Source organism: Stegastes partitus, unplaced genomic scaffold, assembly GCF_000690725.1.
Source record: "Stegastes partitus isolate 25-593 unplaced genomic scaffold, Stegastes_partitus-1.0.2 Scaffold770, whole genome shotgun sequence".
In the NCBI taxonomy this organism is placed as follows: Eukaryota; Metazoa; Chordata; class Actinopteri; family Pomacentridae; genus Stegastes; species Stegastes partitus.
Window position 1 is genome coordinate 120,908 of NW_007578501.1, and position 22,153 is coordinate 143,060.

At 41.6% G+C, this 22,153-nt stretch overlaps 1 protein-coding gene across 1 annotated transcript in view; it reads left to right on the forward strand.

The window, feature by feature from the left end:
* The window catches only part of grm8a (glutamate receptor, metabotropic 8a), a 300,249-nt gene that overhangs the window by 97,279 nt on the left and 180,817 nt on the right, over positions 1-22,153 (forward strand). Inside the window, exon 2 of the mRNA XM_008291934.1 lies at positions 16,315-16,531. Coding sequence (XP_008290156.1) covers positions 16,315-16,531 — 217 coding nt within the window. The remainder of the gene's footprint in view (positions 1-16,314; positions 16,532-22,153) is intronic.

Sequence of the window (22,153 nt, forward strand, 5' to 3'; positions counted from 1 at the left end):
AAAAGGTTACGAGGCACCGCCTGATTTAGCTTAAGGTTGTGTTGAAGGTGCACTTGACCAGGGCAAGGCTGGCGAATATGTTCCCTCATACAGATCCTTCATGCCCTCGTCGAGGCCACATGCACATGTTCTGGTCTTGTCTGAGACTTAATACGTTGTGGTTCAGTGTTTTTGGTGTATATACGAAGACGTTTAAATAGGAATCACTCCCAATCCCATATGTACGATGGCCAACAGAAGCAAACGACGTGCATATACAGAAACGAGCTGCAAATTCATGAATGTGTTGCATAAACAGAAACGTGCTGCAAAAAGAAAACGCTGCACATCCGGTCACACAACAGAAGTGCCCCAGGCCTCTAGGGGCAGTAGTGAGCTTTTCACCTGGGAGGCAGAAACGGTGAGCGAGACAAGTAATGTTAGTTGAGGGAAAAGCTGTATGAAAAGGTATGTGTTGTCTCGTCTTCATGGAAAAACAAATAACAAAGAGAACACAGGAAGACGGTGGTAAAACACCACTTCAGCATCCATATAATCACAGGCCTGTGGCACTTCCGTTGGTTTCTGCGTTTTCTTTTTGCAGCGTTTTTCTGTTTATGCAACGCTTTCATGCATTTGCAACTCGTTTGTGTATATGCACGTCATTTGCCCCCGTCGGCCATCGTACATATGTGCCTTATTCGGAAATAAGGGATTCTTTTGCTTCAAGGAAATGGTCATGTAGTCATAGCATTCACCTCCCTAATAGCCAGGCATCTCGTACTTCTTTCCTGAAAAGCACAAACACTTCCCGGCTTCACTAGATGGATTAGAGACACCATGCATTTTCCAAAACTTGGGAAAATAAAGTACACCTTGAAAGGCACTTTGCACAATTTCAGTAAGCCTTGGAGACCTTTTTTAGAATATTACAACCCCCTCTCCAACCAACTGTATTTTCCTACCTGCAATGTGTGCAACAAACAAAATGTATTATCGTGAAGTTAATGGAAAACTCAAAATAAACGGTTAAAATAATAAAAAAAAAAAAAACAGGGTAGTAGAGTTGTTAGTGATTTTATCAGCTGTAGCTACCTAACACGTCGATATAAAACGATGGCACATGGATCCATTTTTCTCACCGTAAGTGCAGTGAGACTCTCGATTAGAAGTCCTGTGTGCAAGTCTTTGACCCTAGAATCCGTCACTCTTGCTAAATTCTTTAGAACAAACAACAAAAAAGCACCTACTCTGTCATCTACAGGTACACAGGCGGCACAACCAAAAGACTCATAATGATGAATCACAGTATGGAAGGCAGTTAAATCGGCCCGTTTATGCTCTCTTAACCTGACACAAAAACACAAATTCAAAGCCAAGGTCACGTCCCCTAACTCCCATGCTGATCTTTCACAAGCTCCATCCACTGACTCATTAAATTTTTTGGCACTCGCGCTGAAGAAGACAACACCTCATCAGCAAAATAAAATCCTCAAAAGGCTGCACTTCTATTGAAATTATGTCAGAGAGTTATCGATCCAACTTGGTAATTTGTGAGACCATTTATTTCAGTGTTGCTGTATTATATTACCTGCTTCGGGACAAGTGTGTGCACTTTAGTTCTTAATGATTTTCCTTTAGGTTTGCACGTTAAACACAGGGAGGGAAGCACCTGATGTGAAAAAGAGGCATTATTTATCACATTTTTACATTTACATACATCATTCCTTATTCGCGACACACAGCTAATTCGTGTGTGCACATTAAAGCGGCAGTGTTGTGGGTGCGGGTGTTAATTGATGTGACATGCAAACACCTTCCGACGCTGACACAATCATGTGACAGAAGTGGCCGCCCGCTGGGGTTTTGAGCTCACGCGGAGAAACCAATCCCCTCATCGAGTCGCGACTTCCGCAAAATCCCAGAAGGCGCACGCTCCTTTCTGTAGCCATGTTCGGCCACACACCAAGTTTTCCTCCGCCGCCGGGGGAAATCACTTACCCTTGTACCGTCTCCGAAAAAAAGTCCTCGCATCAAACACTTACTCGAAACTTATTTCATAAGCAGAACATGCACGCTTAAATGGTTTTTAAAGACTTTCTAGCCTCTAATTTGCTGCTAAGTTGTTTTTCATTAAACAGATTTAAAATGCTCTCCGTGCAGATCTGCTGCCATATTGCATGATGTATGAGGCTCATTTGCAAGTGCAACAATGGGAGTATATGCCTAATGGGTTTGATGCTGGGGAATACCTTTCTGAAACTTGCTCTGATTCATAACTCTCCAGCTCTGGCAAGTGTGTGTGCTGCTTTTTTTTTTTCTTCTTCGTGTGTGTGTGTCCTCTGACTTCATTTTCGATTTTAAAGACTGACATGTAAGTTTGCGATTTTGAAGAATTTGTGACATTTGCGGCTGCAGGCTCAGTGGGACACAGGAAAGCGAACGCTGGCAGGTATCAAGCGCTCGTGTCGACGCGCACACCCGCCTAGCGCGAGCACCGTCGAGCGCAAAAAACTCACAATGAAGCGCGGCTGGATGGCACTTTTGTGCAACTGCGGGGAGAAACAAAAACAGAAAGGGGAAGCTGCAGGTGGCTGGCTCGGATCAAGTAGTCTGCTGCCTTCCTCCTGCGTTTGTGTACGTGTGTTTCACTGCACATAAGCGATGCAGCCGCCGAAACAATATGCTGTTCAAGTGACATGCACAAACAGGTGGAAATATTTGAGAAAGAGTCGGGGGGAAATGTGAAACATTGATGAACACTGAGGGGGAAACTTGCAGGTGCTGAAAATGAAAATGAGACACTAAAGAATCCAGACTAGACATGAGGCGCAACACGTACTTATCCTTTCAATCGACCTCTAGTTTAAACCGGCATCATCAAGCCGGTCTCAAGTCATAATGGCTCCTTCGCTCTCGCAGAAATTCCATAACATTTGATTTAATTAGACAGCAGCTAAAGCAATGCCTGCTCCACAGCCGTTTCACTGCCTGCAGTTATAATAGATACCACACAATGAGCAAAATAAGACGGCTTTCTTCCTAACTGTCATAATTTAATCCTTCTACTTAAAGTATTTGTCCTCTATTGATGTCACTTTGCTGGAATAAACCTACTTCACGTCGCGCGCCTTTGTGGAAAGTTGGGCAGCGCACTTGAACAACTTAACTTTGCGAATGTTTCCTGCTGCAGTTGTGTCATTAAAATGGTTCGGAAAGCTTCGTTTTAATCGTAATGTCCTGTCAAAAAGGCTGAAAGGAAAAGGAGGACGTACTCAGTGGAGATTTGATTTGTCAAAATGCCCACACAGAGTAGCGCTCAGTTAAAAATAAGATAAATCTTTCCTCCTCTTGGCTGTTAGCTGTGTGTACGAAGGTGACTCGTGTTCTTCTTGTGCACCATCACTCCATTTGTATTCAGGACATTCAAAGTGAGGCGAGGACGGATGGGTGTTTGTTCTGTGTCTGACAAAGTTTGTGTTGGTTTCAGAACGTGTGATTCGAGGCGCTTAAGGTGTTTGTGTGAGCGCGTTAGTGTGAGAGAGAAAGTGATGATGTATTGACAGAGATATATTAAAGGCTGTAGCCTCGGGTCCCTGGCCTCCGGCCCTCTGGCCATCCTCCCCTCTCGGATATTGGCAGTGGATTTGTGTGCAAAAGTGTGTATGTGTGTGTGTGTGCACAGATGTTACCTCAGTGAAACTTGTGTTCAGTATCCAGCTCATGCCCGGTCTCAGAAATCCACTTGTTGCATTGTGAATTTTTTTTTTTTTTTAGCAGAACTTTTACTGTTTTGTTGAATAGATTATTTCTGCTTTTTTTAAATATAGAAAAAGAAAAAGATTTACAACTGCATCTATTAAAAACCAGTAACTCTGAATAACACGCTGAAACGAAAAATAAAATAAAATAAAGGAAAATGGAATTATTTTTGACATAACAGCACTATTAAAGTACATGTGCAAAATTTATAGTAATTTCCCAAATATTTAGATTTTATTCAGTAGATTAAATTGTTAAATTCAACTTTATTTACTGTAAATATTTTTTTTTTTATTAAATATAATTACAGAAAAAAAGACTGATTCTGTAATTTTATGTAGATTTGTTTGTTCAATGACAGATCTCTTGTATAATTATAGTTTATCACAACACAAATGTGGATTGAATGTGTTTTTGTACGATATCTGTAAGCATTGGTTATCTATCAAAATACAGTTTTTATTGCTGAAAACAGTGATCGTCAACGACAGTGGACAAATCACTCCATCATGATCAGGTAATGGGATTATGTAGTCATCAAACATCTGTTAGAAATTAATTATTAACATTATAGAATATTTACTGTGGAAGGCTGCAGCTTGTTTGTGGTGTTTAATATTCCCAATATTGTCTAACATTAACAGTAGATTCTTGCAATTTGAAAATGAATTAGTAGTTTAAACAGTATTTTGACATTTGACAAGATTCTTGAGGTAAAATTGCATAATAAAACATAACTAATAAGGATTTTCTGCAGTACTGTGACTGATTATTAGTGTTATAGCACATTATTCATCCATGTTCATCGGTAATTTCATTGTATTTAGTCATGTAAATATCTCACACTTAAAAGAAAAGCATGATCTGATGTAAAATTAAGGCTACAAACTTGATTTTTACTATATATTTTTCCCCACCAATGTTGCTACTGTGTGTGTGAGCATTTATTGTTTTTGTGTATGCACATGTGTGCCACGGTACTGATCTCGGAACCAGCACCACATCTCAGTCCCACCTGGGAGACTCTCCCACCGACCCCCCTGACCTTCTCCCAGCAGCAGGTGCAGAATCATCGCCACAATTGTAAATCTTTCTGACCTGTGTGCAGTCTTTAATAAGGTTCTTCTTGAAATTTAAATTAACTGAGACGGTGGGTTGGTATTATAGCTGCTGCCTCTCAAGCAGAGCTTTCTGTGTCACCGTGGTTAATTAATTGTCACCCTGAGCATGTAGGAACTGCAGGGGGTTCACTTTTAGGTTTGAACGTGTACAATGTTCCCACTAAGTGACACTGTGAACAGAATGTCTGACTTAGAGATGTAAGAATGTGTTATTTGGAAACCAGCCACCCTGACGTAGATCAGCGCTCGGCAGATGTTGGAAACTCAGATACTGAGCACGTTTTTATAGCTGAATTTCAACAATATTTTAGGATGAACTTTGCTTTTTCCTGGTTAAAAGGATTAAATTGTTCTAAGAGGATCTAGAATCAATACCTTCATTCTCGTCACTTGTAATCCAGGAGTTCATCTTGTCTCTGGGGAGATTAGTGCAGGTCATCCTACCCTTTTCTCAATTAGAACTCAAGCTCATCCATCCATCCATTATCTATACAACGCTTAATGTTGGAGTCTATCCCAGCTGACTTAAGGCGAAGGCAGGAGACACCCTGGACAGGTCACCAGTCTATCACAGGGCTACACTTAGAGACAGACAACCAAGCACACTCACATTCACACCTACGGACAATTTAGAATCACCAATTAAGCTCAACATGTTTTTGGACTGTGTGGGAGGAAGCCGGAGAACCCGGAGAGAACCCACGCTGCACGGGGAGAACATGCAAACTCCACGCAGAAAGATCCTGGTGCCCCCAAACCGGCGACCTTCTTGCTGCGAGGCAACAGTGCTACCAACTGCACCACCTTGCCGCCCAACCCAAACTCATGGTTGGACATTAATCTTAAGTTTTACAATACCTGCAATTACTTTAAATTAAAAATGACCTGAATTTTTTTTGTATAGAATACAATATTCAGTTTGAGGGGTTTTTGTTGATTCATGTTTCACATATAAGAACGTTAAATTAGGTTAAAAAGTAATGGAAAATATATTACGCGGGGCTGCCCAATATTTAGTTTCAGTATCAACAAATAACTCAAAAACATCATGTCGCAACTTCTTTTGTTGCTTGACACCTACATAAACTTCTCATTTTACATGACTGATCTATAACAGAGTCCATCTGATGAACGACTCCTTTTTTAGGAGTTCTTGAGTACACTTGAGTTATTTTGCCTTTTTTTTGCTTTATTCACAAGACTCCACATGTGCAGGAGAGAAAAACTAAAAGGGAAACGTAGTTGCAGGAAGAAATATGCCATTTGTATGGAAATGTTTTGGCCGCAAGAAGGATGATGTTGCTCAAAGACAGGTGCTTTGTCAGTCGTGTTGCGTCGACAAGAGGCAACACAGCTACCATTTAATTCAGCATATGATGAGCACAAAGAAAAATATGAATGCCATCCAAAAGCAAGAACCTCTGTCGGACATCTTTGCCAATGTTGGACCACGTGGGAAAGGTTCCAGGTTTTTATTTATATCTACAAAATCACCCCAGTCATTGTAGAATTATTATTTCTGACATCTTGCAATATCCCAATATTAGTCGTGCAGCACTGATCACAACCGATTTTAAAAGTCTGTAAACATTGTTTCATCCTCGCCTCACGTGTTTCCTGAGGCGTATACCTGTGACTGTATTCCTGCCATCTACCTGTGCTACCTCCCTCTCCAACGACATGCAACAAAAGCTCAAACGATCAAACATCCTTCATGTTTAACGTCAACACTCGAGACCCACATACAAGCAGAAAAAAACAGCCGGGCGAACCCTTATTGCAACGCTTGCTGCTAGCTCGTTTGGCTCTCGATGCTAAACGCTCCGCGGTGCTCGTTCAGCTGGCAGATTGCTGCTGCAAAAGCCAAGCGCTTTCTGAAATAAGGCAGACGGGAGGCGAGGTGGTCTTGCTGGGCCCAGTTCCTTGGCTTCGGCGGCGAGACGAACACCTTCCCCGCCACAGTCTGCTGCTGAAAAGCTCCGGGGAATACTTGGCTCACTGGGCCGTTTATTCATTGCCTCGCCTGTACTTCATAGCCCCGGACACGCTGGGTGTTTGCTGAGAGGGATTAAAGGAGCGATGATTCATTTTGTCTCATCTATCAGAGGTTTTCACTTTTGGCGCGTTTGACACACCATGATGTTGATGAAGACGGTGCGCAGCAGTCCGGTTTTGGTTATTTATTCCGAGTGACAAATGTAGATATGAATGGACCACTGTTGCTCCGTATCTCTCGTCTATCAATCTTTCTCACTCCTGCTCATTTGCATAATCGTCCCTTTTAGTTTTACATCTTCTATCCTCTCTCTCTTTTCTCCCTTAACCTCTTGGCTTCTACTCATTTCATGTCTCGCTGCCCAGCTCAGATCTTTTTTTTCTTTCTAGGAATAACGCTTTGCCTCCTGCCTCCGTTTCTTGTTCCCCATCAATTATCACATTTCATTCAGCTTCCCTCTCTCTCTCTCTTCTGCATGGATCCTGCCGTACTTTTTCCTCTCATCTTTGTGCTTCCTTTTTCTTCCCCCTGCCTCCTCTTTATGCTTCTGCTAAACATCCCCTCTCATCACTCCTCTCTAATCTTTCCCACTCATTGTTTTTTCTTCCTCATTCTCTTTGCTCCGATTAAATGCTTCTCTGTCATCACGTTCTCTCGTCCTGCCTCTTGCTCGTTGCCCCCTCCGCCTCCACTTGTCTTTTTTTTGTTGCTGTTGTTGTTTTTTTTCCTCCGCGTGATCCCGCGAAGTAGCTGCCTTTTACCTACTTTCCCTCGCTGTCTTCCTTTCATCTCGGCTACCTGTTTTAATTTGCCTCTCAACCAACAAATTGCAAGCTGCCATTCTATTCTGAATTTCCTGTGATGTGGAGAAGCGAACGTCAGGGTAGAAACCAAGACAGTGGAGAGAATAGCATTGTTGTTCGGAGGCAATTAAAGTAGCATCTCTGATCCGGAGAGAGAGCAACAATGATCTGAAGTAGAAAGAAACTGTACTTTTTCTCCTCCATGTCTCTGTGCTGTTACATATTCAAGCTTTTGATCAATATGATATTAGTGTGTTGCTGTTGTAGTCAATTTTAGCACCTAGATTTCGAGTAATCATGAGCTTGCAGCTATGAAATGACAAGAAAAAGTTTACTATTCATGATCCTCTTTTGGTAGTTTCATTAGTAAAACCATTGCTCTGATGATTAATCCATTATTTCCTGGCTAATTTATTATTTTGATAATCAGTTTGAGTAATTTTTAAAGAAAAAACGGACAAAATCCCTTTATTTTTAATAATTTCTCTCTACTAAATTAAATATATTTGTGTTGTGGGCAAAACAAGACATCTGATTCACCATTTTCCGACATTTTATAGACCAAACAACCGATCGGCTAATTGAGAAAATATCATTTAGTCGATTAATCGCCAATGAAAATAATCGTTAGTCACCAGTCCCGATCAAAAAAGCAGCACAAAAAAGGACTAAACGAGGACCATAGAAGATGGAATGACAGCTACAGAGACAAAAAGAAAAGGGGGATAAACATCGAGAAGAAAAAGACAGACAGATGGCTCCAGTCAGAGACATGGGGGTTAGACGGAGCGAGAGACGTCCAAGCCTCAACCCCAGCAGTCTTCATCCTGCTAAATTAGCTCGGTGAGGTCCCGCTGTGCCGGTCCTCTCCTCATTAAACAGAGACCACGGCTGGCTGTTAGAGGGGCCGAGTCAAAAAAATTTTTAGCGAGTAAACAACTCTCTAGACTGACTCAAATAAAAAAAAAAAAGAAAAAACCCAGAGCTCCAGACGACAAGATCAATTTACAGCGTGTGTGCTTTTCCTTCTCCAATCGTCTTTGTAGTTTGGTTATTGTGGCGACGAAACAACGAAATTAAATAGTCGTACAGGTGGGCAAAGCCGGATTGGACAAGATGAGTGAGGCAAGATTGCAGGTTTAGCTAATTTAATCAGGATTAATTAAATCAATCCTGACTTCGCTCACCCCGTCGACCCCGTTGCTGTAACTTTCTGTTCTGCTACGTGTTCAGTCTTTTTTTTTTTTTTTTTTCTGACAGCGTTTCGGTGTGTGCGCGTGTAAGAGACAGAGATGCCGGGTATGTGTGTAATGCGCTGGGGTTAATTAGCTTCAGACCGCTGCCATCTATCAACCTAATGCTCAGACTCTGGCCCCCGACAGCTCCATTACCGCCAGACACACACACACAAACACTCACAAGGGCCAGTTTAGGTCATAATAGCGCTTCTGTCAGGTCTCCACACGACAACGGCGTTACTAGAATGTCTTTTAAGAGCGAGAATTTAGACCGAAATATCTAAGATTTCATGTGGACTTTCCGAGCGGTCTTTCAAGAGGCTTTTTCTTTAGCTTGAAGACAGCTGAAGTTGCTGATTTTAACATTCGTCGCCATCCAGAAATCCAACCACATCGGGGGGAATTTTTGAGTCCATGAAGGGAATTTTCTCGACTTTGGTCCCCGAGCTTCAAAGACACACCACAAAAAAGTCACTGGCCTGGATCATTAGGTCTGTTAAGGTCCAAATCCGGCTCTTAGTTATCTGCTCAGCTCCCTAGTGAGATTCAGTCTGATCCATAGTGAGGGATGAAACCGTTCCCCTCTATCGCCAAAGCCATTAAGGAATAGATGGGGTGGACCTAACTGTCTATAGTGGCAGCAGTTGTAGGATATTGGCTTATATTGGTTTGTATTGGCTTTACTCCCACAGAGTTTGCTCAGAAGATACTCGGGGAAAACAAAAAAAACACACACAAGTGGCTATTAGGAGTATTCTTAAGGCAAAGTTTGGGTCAAAGAATGTGTTTTTCCACCGCTTAGAAAAATGAGACTTCATCAGCCTGCTGGTGTGCATTGATTGTTGTCATGGAGGGAAAACATATTAGCCTGTGCTCTTTCAGAAGGCTTTGCTCCGAGCGAAATACAGTTCAATTAAGAATTAATCTGTTATTTTTATGGCTGAGGGAAGTCTAGTCCATGTTTTCACTGCGATCAATTCTATACTTAAGCAAAAGAACCAAGATTTAATATCTTTGCCAGATCGGCCAAATTGCTTTTCAATGACTGCCCCACTATATGAAATAGATTAGTTTGTGTTTGTCCTAGGGAAGAGTTTAGGCCTTTAATGAGGTTTAGCGGAGAGGCGCAGGGACTAAGTGCTGGTTCACGGACCTTTTTGGCTTTGCTCAGAACGGTGACTCCAAGGAGGTGAACACTGCAGTGCTATAAGCCTTCAACTTTTCATGCATAGTAGGGTTTGGTAATCCGCACAGCCTTGGGAGCAGTGGATTAAAGATTCGACATGACTTGATTGTCAGACACCAAAATACTCGGAGGTGTTCACATTTTAAAAGTCCATTCTCGGGATGTCACCACACCAGAAAATTGGTACCGCTGAAATGCCACAATTCTCAATACCAAATCTGACACCTTCCCTAAAATGTTCCCCAAATCAAATGCATTTCAACATGAAATCTTATCTAAAAAGCTGCTGCTCGGGGTTTTTCTTGGTGCAGAATGGGAATTTAAGGGTGACTATGCACAACCGTAAACATATTTGGTCAAAGGAAGTCTGTGTTAATTAAAATTTATGCGCTTTCTAGTAATTTTAGAAAATTAGATAAACAAAAAAGTCTATTAAACTTGAGTAAATGAAACACCCATTAATAAAACTCTTTTTGGCATCGGTGAGTGTCCTTTGGCGCTGGCTAAAACTTTCTTAGGGGGCCGCCAAAAATAATGCTTTGCTGGAAAACCCCTGGGTTATTAGCACTGACTGTATGAGTGGTGTGGAGGCGGGCCATGGACTGTCCTATGTCGACATCCACATGTCACTCAAAGCGCCTACACCCGTAATTATGCAAAAACATTAAGCCTTAATACAATCTAAATAACTACATCAAATTTCACCTCCTGTACACTTGTCATGAGGATAAAAATGAACTCAGGAGACCCAAACTCTTTATTTGTACCAGCCTATAAACATGTTTATTTCTGCTGCATAGCTTTGCCTTTTAACATGAGAGTCTATGGAGATTGACTCACTTTTAGAGCCAGCCTCAAGTGGCCACTGGAGGAACTGCAGTTTTTGGCTTTTCTGCTTTTATCTCTTGTTTGATGATTGAAAAAAAGTGACGTATTTCCTCCTATCATTTAAAAAGCTCTATAGTATCTGTATACTAGTTCTCGGTTGTCTATAAATTGCCTCCATTTTTCAACAGCACTTGCTGCTAAGATGCCTCTGGTACGTTTGGTACTTTAGATCACAACAGAAAAACAAGTACCATCATGTGCACTGAATTTTGGCATCAATTTGGTACCAAAATATCGAGCTTCAATGATGTTCTTTTAAAAGCTGGCCTTCAACATTTCTTTATTATATAGAACCACTTTCCACCAACAATCAAGGACTTTCATTCTCTAGTTGTTGAGACATTTCAGAGGCTAATTAGAGCTATTTGGATTTATTCAGTGGGGAACATGAGTGTATTTTAGTGCAGATCAAAGTGATCAACTGACATTGTCATCGTTAGAGCCACTGGCGTCTCCATATGAATCTCAGTAAGTGTCGGATAAGGATGGTTGGTGCATATTATACATGTTGAGAGACAACGGTGTATCCAGAAACTGTAACAATACATCACCCCATTGATAAGCGTGTGAGAGTGTTAATTGAAAGTACACATCTGCCTATACATACTCCATCCCATTTCACTTTCACACTTATATTTCCCTCTCTCTCCCACACTCTCACACACATATTCATTAGAGCAAATAGAATTAATGGGATTGGAGGCATAATCTTCTTCCCCAGCGATGTGGGGGAATCAAGCCGTTAATTTCCTGCCTCCAACTACAACTCCAACTCTACTTGCTTTGAAAAAGGCCCGAGTCTTTGGCAACTCGCAGCACATGAATGATTTACAACACTCGAGTGTCACATGGCATTAGACGTGCTCAGTCTTAAGCAGGTTTCAGTGCCTATATGCGCAGAACATTTGTGTCTGGGGGGATCTATGGATGTGTGGCTATATAAGTGTCTGCAGAAGTGTTCATTTTTAGAAACCACAGGTGTAGTTTTGGAAGACAGTACTGGGTCTACGCCTGGAGCAGACTATATTGATGTCACTGACTCTGTGAAGCTCTCCCTCTCTCGCTGCATTCGCTTCTCTCTCCGCTTTCCCTCCTCTTGCTCAGTAATGACTCAGGAAATATGACAAGAGGAGGCGCAGTGGACGTAAGTGTGTTTTTGTGTCTGCATTTGTCCATTTCCCAGCTGTGGAGTGAAATAACAAAAGATCAAAGTATCAGGTTTGCCCGGGTCGCAAGGTTTCTTTCCCATTGCTGTTGTAAACAGACAAATATCTCATTTTCCCACAGCTGTGCATTCATTTCTCTTTGAAATGGATATTCACCTATTTGAATGTACACAGAGAGTAAAAGGACAAGTGTGACAACGGAGATACAAAATCAGCACACACACACAAACAGTCGCATTCATACAGCGCAGAGCCACGAACACGCAAGTCGTCTCACCAGTTGTTTCTTTCTGCTGGCCCAGCTTTGATAGTTTGTCTTTGTTTATCTCTATCCTCTATGAATTATACATACACATCCTGAAGTTTATGAAAGTTTCCAGTTGTATTCCCCTGGCAGAAGAAACCAATAATAGTACTCAAATGTCCCAAACATGAACTCACCACCAAGTTCACTGAGAGAAACGGGAACTTATTAAACAACAGAAAAAACACAACAAAAGTGTTTAGTTTCAAACAAGATATTCAGCAACTGAAGGAAAAGACACTTATGGTTAGTGTTTTGCATTGATTTCTGTCGTGGAAGTGAAACATACTCAAAACTCTTGCAGTGCTCTGTGCATATAGGGGAATGGATACTGCTTAAACCAAGAATTAGTTTTGATTTTTGCTGAATCGGAAAGAAAGGCAGATATATATACATGTATTTGTATATAAAGGTTGCTAGTATTTAATTACTAGTCAACTGATTCCATTAATAATCTAACCAACTGAAATACTACAATAACCAATAATACCAAGAATGTGGCTGGAACATACTCCTTCATTCTCTTTTATTGGCAAGCGTTGTAACCCTACAAGTATATTGATCCCAAACCAGGTGTATAAATATCAAGGGATTTCAAATCTATTGGCTGATAAATCCAAAGGTAGGAGTTGCAATAGTCTGTGTCCAAGCGCCACACCTCCAACATTTTGTCAGAAATGACAGAAAACAGACATCTCTTAAAGTGACAAACATAAAAAAATAAAAAAAAATCTAAGCAAACATCTGTCAAAGGTGGCAAATGGGAGCAAACATGACAAATCTGTCAATATATCAGAGGGGGGACATTTTGTAAGAGGTAAAACAAATTTACTGTAAGGATACATATGTCAGAAAATGTATTGTGGAGTAGCTGTCGTACCAGGTTATGCCACCAGGTGGAGCCTCATACTGCTTAACGCTGTTGCGATGTAAGAAGGAGGTCACTCAGACTACAGGCAGCTTCATATTGATAAACAGAGAGCATTGTGGGAGTCTAGCTTGTAAAGTGCCACCATGAGAAAGTCTTTTGTGAATTTTAACGCCCACCGGCCAGAGATTTTGTTTTATAGGCAAACTAAAGTGCATTATTGCATTGTCAGTGTGGCTATATGTCATTAGAGTTACCCATATCACGACATAAAGACACGGTATGATGTCCAAAGTTTTATATTTTTATTTTTTTCTGTTATTGATTAATTGATTATTCATTGATAAGGCTGCAGATTATTGGTCAAGAATACCCCCCCTTATTTATTATAGTAAGAGCCTGAATCCTGAAGCAACAGAGCAAATTCCTGACACTCAGGCCTGTTTACACCTGTGTACGGCAGTGCTTCGTAACCATCAAAGAAGAATGATTTAGAAAATCCTTCAAAAAAAAGGATCCCTGACCTTTTAAAATGGCAAAGACAAGTGTCGATGCAGGGTGCAGGGACTGTAGACGACACTCAAAGGGAATAAAGACAGTGAGTGATGGGTTTAAGAAACATTCTGGTCACACACATACACCATGTCCGTCCTAAATCCCTTCACACCATACCAACTGGTTTTGCTGTGTTCAGCAATTGTAGACGTTTGTATATTTGTGTGTGTGCGGTTGCGTGGAAGACAGACAGCTGACACACCTTATGTTTCGCCTGAGATTGGCAGTTAAAGCTTACTCCCAATGAATGCCAATGAGACGGCTGTCCAACATCTGTGTGTGTTTGCGTACAGGGTCTTCCCTCGCTGCGTCACCCCCGTCGCCGTAAAAATCAATCTGCCTGTCAACCATCGAACACTGTTGGCCTGTAACGCTACCTATTACCAGCGATGCGTGTGTGTGCGCGCATGTTTCTTCTGTCATCCTCTCTTTGTCTTTTCAGCTTCTACTCTGTCGTACTTTTTCGCCTGTCTGTCCTCCTGTCTGGTCCCTGCTGTCTTCCTGCTCCGAATCTTCTTTCTACCCTTAATCTGTCAGCCGTGGCACCGATGTTGAAAAATGACAACATTTTGCATCACCGGCTTACCTTTCCGTTGCCTCTCCCTGTCGTTCCATCTTCATATTCTTAATTATTTATCAATTTTTCCTCCATACCTGTTCGTCATAAGTTAGCTTATTCTCTCAGTTCTTTGAACCAACAATAAATCTGCTCTGCTGCAGCAGAACTGTAAAATCCCAGACAGTTAATCATCTCAGTCTTCCTGCAGGGAGTGGGTGTCTCTAACTCTTCTCCACATATGCATGCCAGTAAAAGTGTGCACGGAGATGTAGAATACATTGTGGAATAATCACTGAATGACTCACTTCTTTACTTTTTAGTCGCTTTTTTCAGAGTAGTTAACAATTAGCCTTACAATTAGAGCTGACGTCATTAGTTCGCATCATTAATGACTGACGCTCGAGTCAACATTTTTAATCAACAAGTTTTTTGCCAGGGCTGCAAGATGGATCAGTGGTTAGCACTGTTGCCTCGCAGCAAGAAGGTCGCCAGTTCACATCCCAGTGAGGACACCCTGGATCTTTCTGCGTGGAGTTTGCATGTTCTCCCCGTGCAGCGTGGGTTCTCTCTGGGTTCTCCGGCTTCCTCCCACACAGTCGAAAAACATGTTGAGGTTAATTGGTGATTCTAAATTGTCCGTAGGTGTGAATGTGAGTGTGCTTGGTTGTCTGTCTCTAAGTGTAGCCCTGTGATAGACTGGTGACCTGTCCAGGGTGTCCCCTGCCTTCACCCTAAGTCAGCTGGGATAGACTCCAGCCTCCCATGACCCTAGTGAGGATTAAGTGGTGTATAGATGATGGATGGATTGAAGTTTTTTGTCTTTCAGTTCAATTCTTTACAACTAATGTTTGTCTTTACTATTGCTGCGTAATTGTTGCAGCATGAAGTTTGTTGTTTTTGTCATTGATCAGCTACGATTTCAATCATTCGTGCCTCAGTTAAATGTAAAGGTTTCAAAAGACCCAAGTCAGTTCTCGTTTACATGTGTTTGTTTCTGTTGTCACACAATGAAACAAGTATTAAACAGCGACAGAAACCTGCTGCTCTGCACTGCTACAATCCTGATTTTGTACCTACAGCGTTGCCAGTTAAAGATTTTTTAAACTCTTAAAGTTTGGCTGTGTTTTTATTGAATTCAAAGCTACTACCAAAGTCAGACAGTGGTTACACAATAAGTGGAAAAAAGGAGTTGCTTTAACTACTTTGTGCTTGTACAGTATTTGTGTTGCACTTTGTTTAATATACAGATCAAACCTTTTCTCTTTGTTAAGGAGAGTAATTGACGCTTGGACTTCCTTGGTGCATTACTGATCTGAATACAGTTTTGCACTTATATATGCAAATAACTTAAAAACATAGTCATTTAGATGTCTGTGAAGATTCTCAGTCATCCAGGTTATGGTTATCCACGCAGTTTAATCGTAGCAACTGAACTTGCTTAAGTCTTTGAGGACGTTTCACCTCTCATCCATGAGGCTTCATCGGTTCTGAAACCCTAATGAACCCCATTGTAGCAGGGGGAGCACTAACGACTCGCATAATGAGGGGGAGGAGCAACAAACCCCCAATTAAAACCAAAACCCAAGTGTTAATAGCTCCTAAAGAATATAAGTATCTGGAACTCCCAACTAGTCAGTCAGAACTGATGAAGCCTCTTGGATGAGAGGTGACACGTCTTCAAGGAACTCAAGCAAGTCCAGTTGTTATGACTAAACTACGAGAACAGTCATTTAGTTTTTTGGGAGGTAAATTAATTATTCAGATTCACCGCTAAATTGTTAAAATAGTTGATGGATTAATAGAAAAATAGTCATTAGTGACCCCCCTACTCACTATCCCAACCTGTTGTCCTTTCCTTAATGCCTTCTTTTCTTCCTTTTCGTGCCCAGATCCCCCAGATCAGCTACGCCTCTACTGCCCCTGAGCTCAGCGACAACACTCGCTACGACTTCTTTTCCCGCGTGGTACCGCCGGACTCCTACCAGGCCCAGGCCATGATGGACATCGTCACGGCCATGGAGTGGAACTACGTGTCCACGCTCGCCTCCGAGGGCAACTACGGCGAGAGCGGCGTGGAGGCCTTCGTCCAGATTTCCAGAGAAACCGGTAGGAGCTGCCTTTTCCTTCCATCGCCTGCAGGCTTTTCCCATATCTCAGCCCTTACATACAGGTGGAGGGATATAGCTTAAAAGATGTGCAGTGGATGTTCTATTTTCTGTGTGCTTTTGAGACTATGTGGTGTGCATTTTAAAGCGAGTGGCGAGGAGGGTTTCTTGGTGAAAGTGGTTGAAACCGGGTTTACAACTCTGTTTTTTTTTGTGTCTGAGATGTTTCCAACTTTCACACTGCATTTGCTGCCCTGTCACTCCGGTCTAAGTTATAATTTAAAATGACTTCAGCAGAGTGGAGGGCTACACTGCTGCAAAGAGAAACTGTTAGGAAGCTAGTTTGCCACTTCTTCTCCACTGTTACAGTAAAATAACTGATATGACGTTCATAGTGCACTTCGGTGTATGGTACATGATCAGTGGCTTCAGCCTGCAATTTCACAAGATCTACAGCCAGAACAGAGTGGAAACCTGTTGTTTAAATCTCTCGGGAAACTGTGGGGGAAATTTACTCCTCGGGTAAATTGCAGGCTGTAGATTGCAGACTGTGGCAAGTGAACTGAGAGATATTGCAGCATGTGATGGAGACGAGCAAGTGTCTCTTCTTCTTTCTTTGCAGCTCTGTATGCATGTGATGCTTAGCAGTGGTGTACGCTCTTGTGCAAGCGTCAAACAGATGTCAGAAATGTTTGCTGCTGTTGTGTCAGGGAATCGGCAGAACATCTAATTAAAGGTAGACTCATACCATAACGCTTATACGTACTTCTCAGAGACATACAGGCGGTTGATGATGGTTACAAGGGCATGTTTTTTTTTTTTAAATCACAAAAATAACACCATTTATCAGTGCCAGAAACTGCAAAAAAGGAAAGAATCAGCAGATGTTCACCTTTTCAAGAGTCCTTTTATTCATAATGTATCATGTCTTCTAGTTTCAGTGGCAAAATTTTACCAAATTAAAGCTTGAAATTGTGACATTTCATTAAAATATTGTGTCTAATTAAAGCAAAATTATTCTAGATTCTGTAAAAAACGAAAAATTCTGCAGTCCTGAGAACTGAGAAGCTATTACTGACTCAGCTGCACTGGGCTGATCTCCAGGCTGTGATTACACTGAGCAGATAGGAGACTAATATGCAAACAAACTTTAAAAAGTCAGTAGGAAAATATCTATTCTATATACATTTTTCAGCATTTGTAGCACCTGGGGATATTCGGAAAAATGGTGGACATTTTGATTCCATTTATTTTCTTCAATTTTTGTTTTTCTTTTTGCTGATTTATGACATTATTGTTATGCTATACTCCACAAAAGACATTTTTTAAGTTCTATTTTCTGCTAACCATGGTTGTGCTGTTTACATTAGGATGCAGGACTCTATGTTGCAGTGAAAATGAGCCCACAGTGAACGAAAAGAACCCAAAACTGCCTGGGGATTAGAGGGTTAAGGAACATATTTTTTGTCATGGAGCACTCTAATTTCATAAAGTTGTCTGTTAATTTACACACATATCATACATTTAGAACACACGTGCATCATCTGCTGCTCTTACAACAAAAAAATCCTGCTCACAACCACATTTTCATGTTAGCGTCAGTTCCTTGTTTCACTGCAGACAGCAGGGGGTGCAGGCCAAGTGCTCGACTGTGTGTCAGGGAGCAAAGCCTCTGTGACTGACAGCTTCCTTGAGCTGACTTATGTTGTTAAGTTGGCCGTGTAGCTCACAAAGGGGATACAACGGGAAGGAAAATGGGAATACACCAGCGCTTATAGGAAACAAAAAATAAAATGAGCGCTCTCCTTTCACCACTTCATTGCATGGTGAAACGGCAGGAGAGTAAATTACACCAAAGTAAATGAGAGTGACGGAGATAGCGCGAGGCAGAGAAACACAGAGAGATGGATCACTTGTCTGTTTTGATGTAAGACTTAAAGAGCGCGGTCCCCGTGGCCCTGAGAGCATCAAGTTTGGGCGAACGCAGCCTCAAATCAGTTTATGAAATCCTCCAAGTGATGTTGACACATCAAAATGCTGTTGGTTTCCCTGTTTATTCTCAAATGTTTATTGAAAACACATCACATAGGATGTTGACAAGTATTTTACAGGCTGACGGAGCTTAAAGACGAGTAGGGAATCCATCTGAGAGCCTATCAGCTGAGATCTTTCTATTTTTATCACTCCTTGTTGATCCTTTACTCCAGTCTTTCCCTCCGTTGCTTTATTTTATTTTATTTTTTTTCCCCCTCCTGCATTGTTTGTGTGCTGATGCAGAGATGGCAGCTCCGTGTACGTCTGTCTATCTGTCCATCTCTGTCTCGGTGCTTGTTTGGAGCCGGCTCGCCCAGGGCTGTACGCTGTGGCAGTCAGCACATAGATGTTTTCTGTGGTGTCAGATCAGTGTGTGCTTCTGTGTGTGTGTGTGTGCCACTGTGAAGCATAAGCAGTCCTCAGCAATGTATGGTGTTTGAGTTCTGGGGGTCAGCAGATAGTGTTTTCTTCTGCTTTGTGTGTGTGTGTGTGTGTGTGTGTGTGTGTCTGCGCTACATGCTGTGACAGCAGTCAGTCAGTTCTTTTCTCCGCAGCTCCGAAGATGCGAAACGAGAAGATGAAGGGATGGCAGGGCGGACAAAACGTTGATGAAGAAGAAGACCGAGGGGGAAAAGGGGGGAGGGGAAAGTGACAGAAGTGGTTCATAGCATGTTGGTGTGTGTGTGTTTGTGGCTGTGAATCAAACTGTAGAGTGATAAATAGATGGGGAGAATAGCAGAAGAATGAGACAAGGAAAACAGCAGCAGAATAATAAGCAGGATTCTAATATAGATGCACAGCACTCCCAGTCGTTGCAAAAAAAACCTCCAAAAATACCACATAGATTTGTACACATGCACTAACACACACACAGAAATATATATGTATCGACACAGGTGGACGCCTTTGGACACACTTGCACACACACGGAGCCACGGGGAATTTGGAGGTGATTATTTTGTGATTGCAGTGTAATGATTGCAGCTTACAAGGCACTCTGCATACTGATACCAAACATCCATATTAATTGGTGTGTAATCGTTCAGTGATGATTCCTGACAGTGTGTATGCGAGAGACAGAGTGTGCGCATGCATATTAATCGGCCAGAAAGTTTCCGAATAGCTGCTCGAGTCTCGTTTGCATAAGTCAGAGGTTACAGAGTGTTTGCGCTAAGGTTTGAGTGCTACTTACAGAACCTGTTTCATTCTGCCTACTCATGCTTGCCTGTACTTGCATTGTGCCTTCTTTTTTTTTTTTTTTGTCTAACACACTGAAAAAGTTAAATATTTACCTCTCCAATACGGTCTTTGAGACTGAATATGTCCTACTTATGTTTGCTTTTTGCACAGCTGCAGTGTTGTGTCACTCCCAGGAGGAGTTAAGTAGAAAATTCTGCACAACAAATTTTTCAGCCAAGTCCACACGGCAGTCAGCAGAATCTCTTTGTTTCAAAAGGACTGCTTTAGGGAAAACTGGAAATAACTTTGTATTTGAGGTTACAGCAATGAGCGACTGTAAACCCTGGATGCTGGCGTTGGAACGCAGCAGCTTCCACATTGTTGCTGCGTTATATAATCAGCGCTGTACTTCCTCTGCTGGCGCTTAACGTTGACATTGAACGGAAATTCTTTATTACTGTAGAAGTCTATAAAACATAGGGTAGACCAGCTCCCCCCTAACCCCATCGTCACAGTGCCAAAAACAAAACTCAACTTTGCCAGCATGGATTTTTTCCCTGAACCCTGATCTATGGTCAGCAGTTGACCACCCTGGGCCAAAAACATTTCTGTTTGAAAAAAAAAACACAAACATAAATGTCACCACTTCTGTCTGACCTCGTGTATCTCTAGCTGGGAAAACTTTAAGAATGTGCTAGCTTGGGGAATGACTCATCGGACCTTTCTAATGAAACAGGACTCTTGGACTCCACTAGATTATCTTCGCATGAGTCACATAAAAAAATGTAGCATCTGCCTGAAACAAGAGACATTGACTCCAGGCTTTTTAGTGTGGAACCCTAAGAGCCTAGTGTCTTCTGATTGGTCAGCTTGTGGAAGCCTTTGCTCGTAGGCATGGCCTCATCGTCTTGCCAGTTTGAGAGTTCCAGAAGCAAATTGTAAACCCACTTGTTTCTGATAGGAAATACTACTCAGATCCACCCCCATGTGCTTGTGGATAGTATGAATATCAACAGTAACAAACATTACAGCAGGAAATCTCTGTTTGGTAAATATTAAACTCATTACCTGCTGGATTTAGTTTTTCAATCACAAGTTGCATGTAAATATTTTTCTACATGTGTCCCTCTTTACAGGCGTATGTGTGGGAAATGAGCTTAATACCAAATGGAGAACATCTCTTGTCAGGAAATATCAAAGACAGCAAAGCTAGTAAAACGTCCTTGTGCTGTTTCCAGGCGACTGTATCCCCGCATCATTGGTTATTTGTATACTGGAGTACATTTAATCCCTGTTGTACTTCTTAAGTAGACCGCTTTGCAAAAATGTGTACATGCATTTATAAAGAAGAGCGTAGTTTGATTTTGTTGCTGCGCTGTGCAAAGATGCAGATGACTGTGTAAAGAAATCACTGTGAAATAGAAAAAAACTAATGAAAACAAACACTTGAAACCAGAGCCGTCTGAAGCCTGATGCAGACAAAGCCTTTGAGGACTTAACTAGATTTGGATTCGTTTAATAAGTTCGTGTTTGATATCAGCTCAGTGAAAAGGTGGTTGGTCAGTAGCTCTTTCATTTGGGGAACAAGGTGATGGTGTAGCTCGTCCCTTTTATTATTTCCACTGGCAGTCGAACCCTTTGGAGTAGCCTTAATATGCCAAATTGATATAAACAATATGGGTCTTGGTAAAGTTGTTCATAAGTTGCTACTCCATGCAGACGATGCCATTGTTTACATGGCTCGAACTAAGATTTCAATTTCTACTCTTCTTTCCACCTGAGATGTTTTTGGCAGCTTTATAGGCTTTATAATAAACTTTGACAATTCTAAAGCTTGGCCACTGAGAAATTATGAGGATGGGGTGCTTTGAACAGCATTTACATATTTAGATGTTAAAATCTCCTCTACGTAAAGACTCTGAGCTTAAGTTTGCTCCAGTTATGTCTTGAATTAAGAGTGATTCGATTGGATAGCTTGACCTCGCTCCTCTCAGTCTGAAGCCAACCTTGAAAAGACATTTTCTCAAGGACCTTATATGCGGACGCAACGTCTGATGACTAAGCCTTCTACTTTTTTCTGATAAAGAAAAATCTGTTTATAAATGTGCTTGACATTAAGAGAAAACCCACTTTGGAGCACTGTAAATTCCAGAAGTAAGTTGCAGACTTGCTGTGCTTTAACTTTTTTGTTACACAACTTGGCATCCGGCTGGTTGAGCCCTTTTACTGGCATTTACCAACTTTGCCTTTGGTCACTTGTGCTGCTAGTGATCTGTCCTTTCTGCTGTCGGAGGTATAAAACTTTTAATGAGCACAATCTAAACATGAAGAGATAGTGTAAAGTTCACTAGAAGGACAAGTTCCCCATCAGCCCTGCAACCAGTCATTCAAACCAGACTTGTCAAAGCTG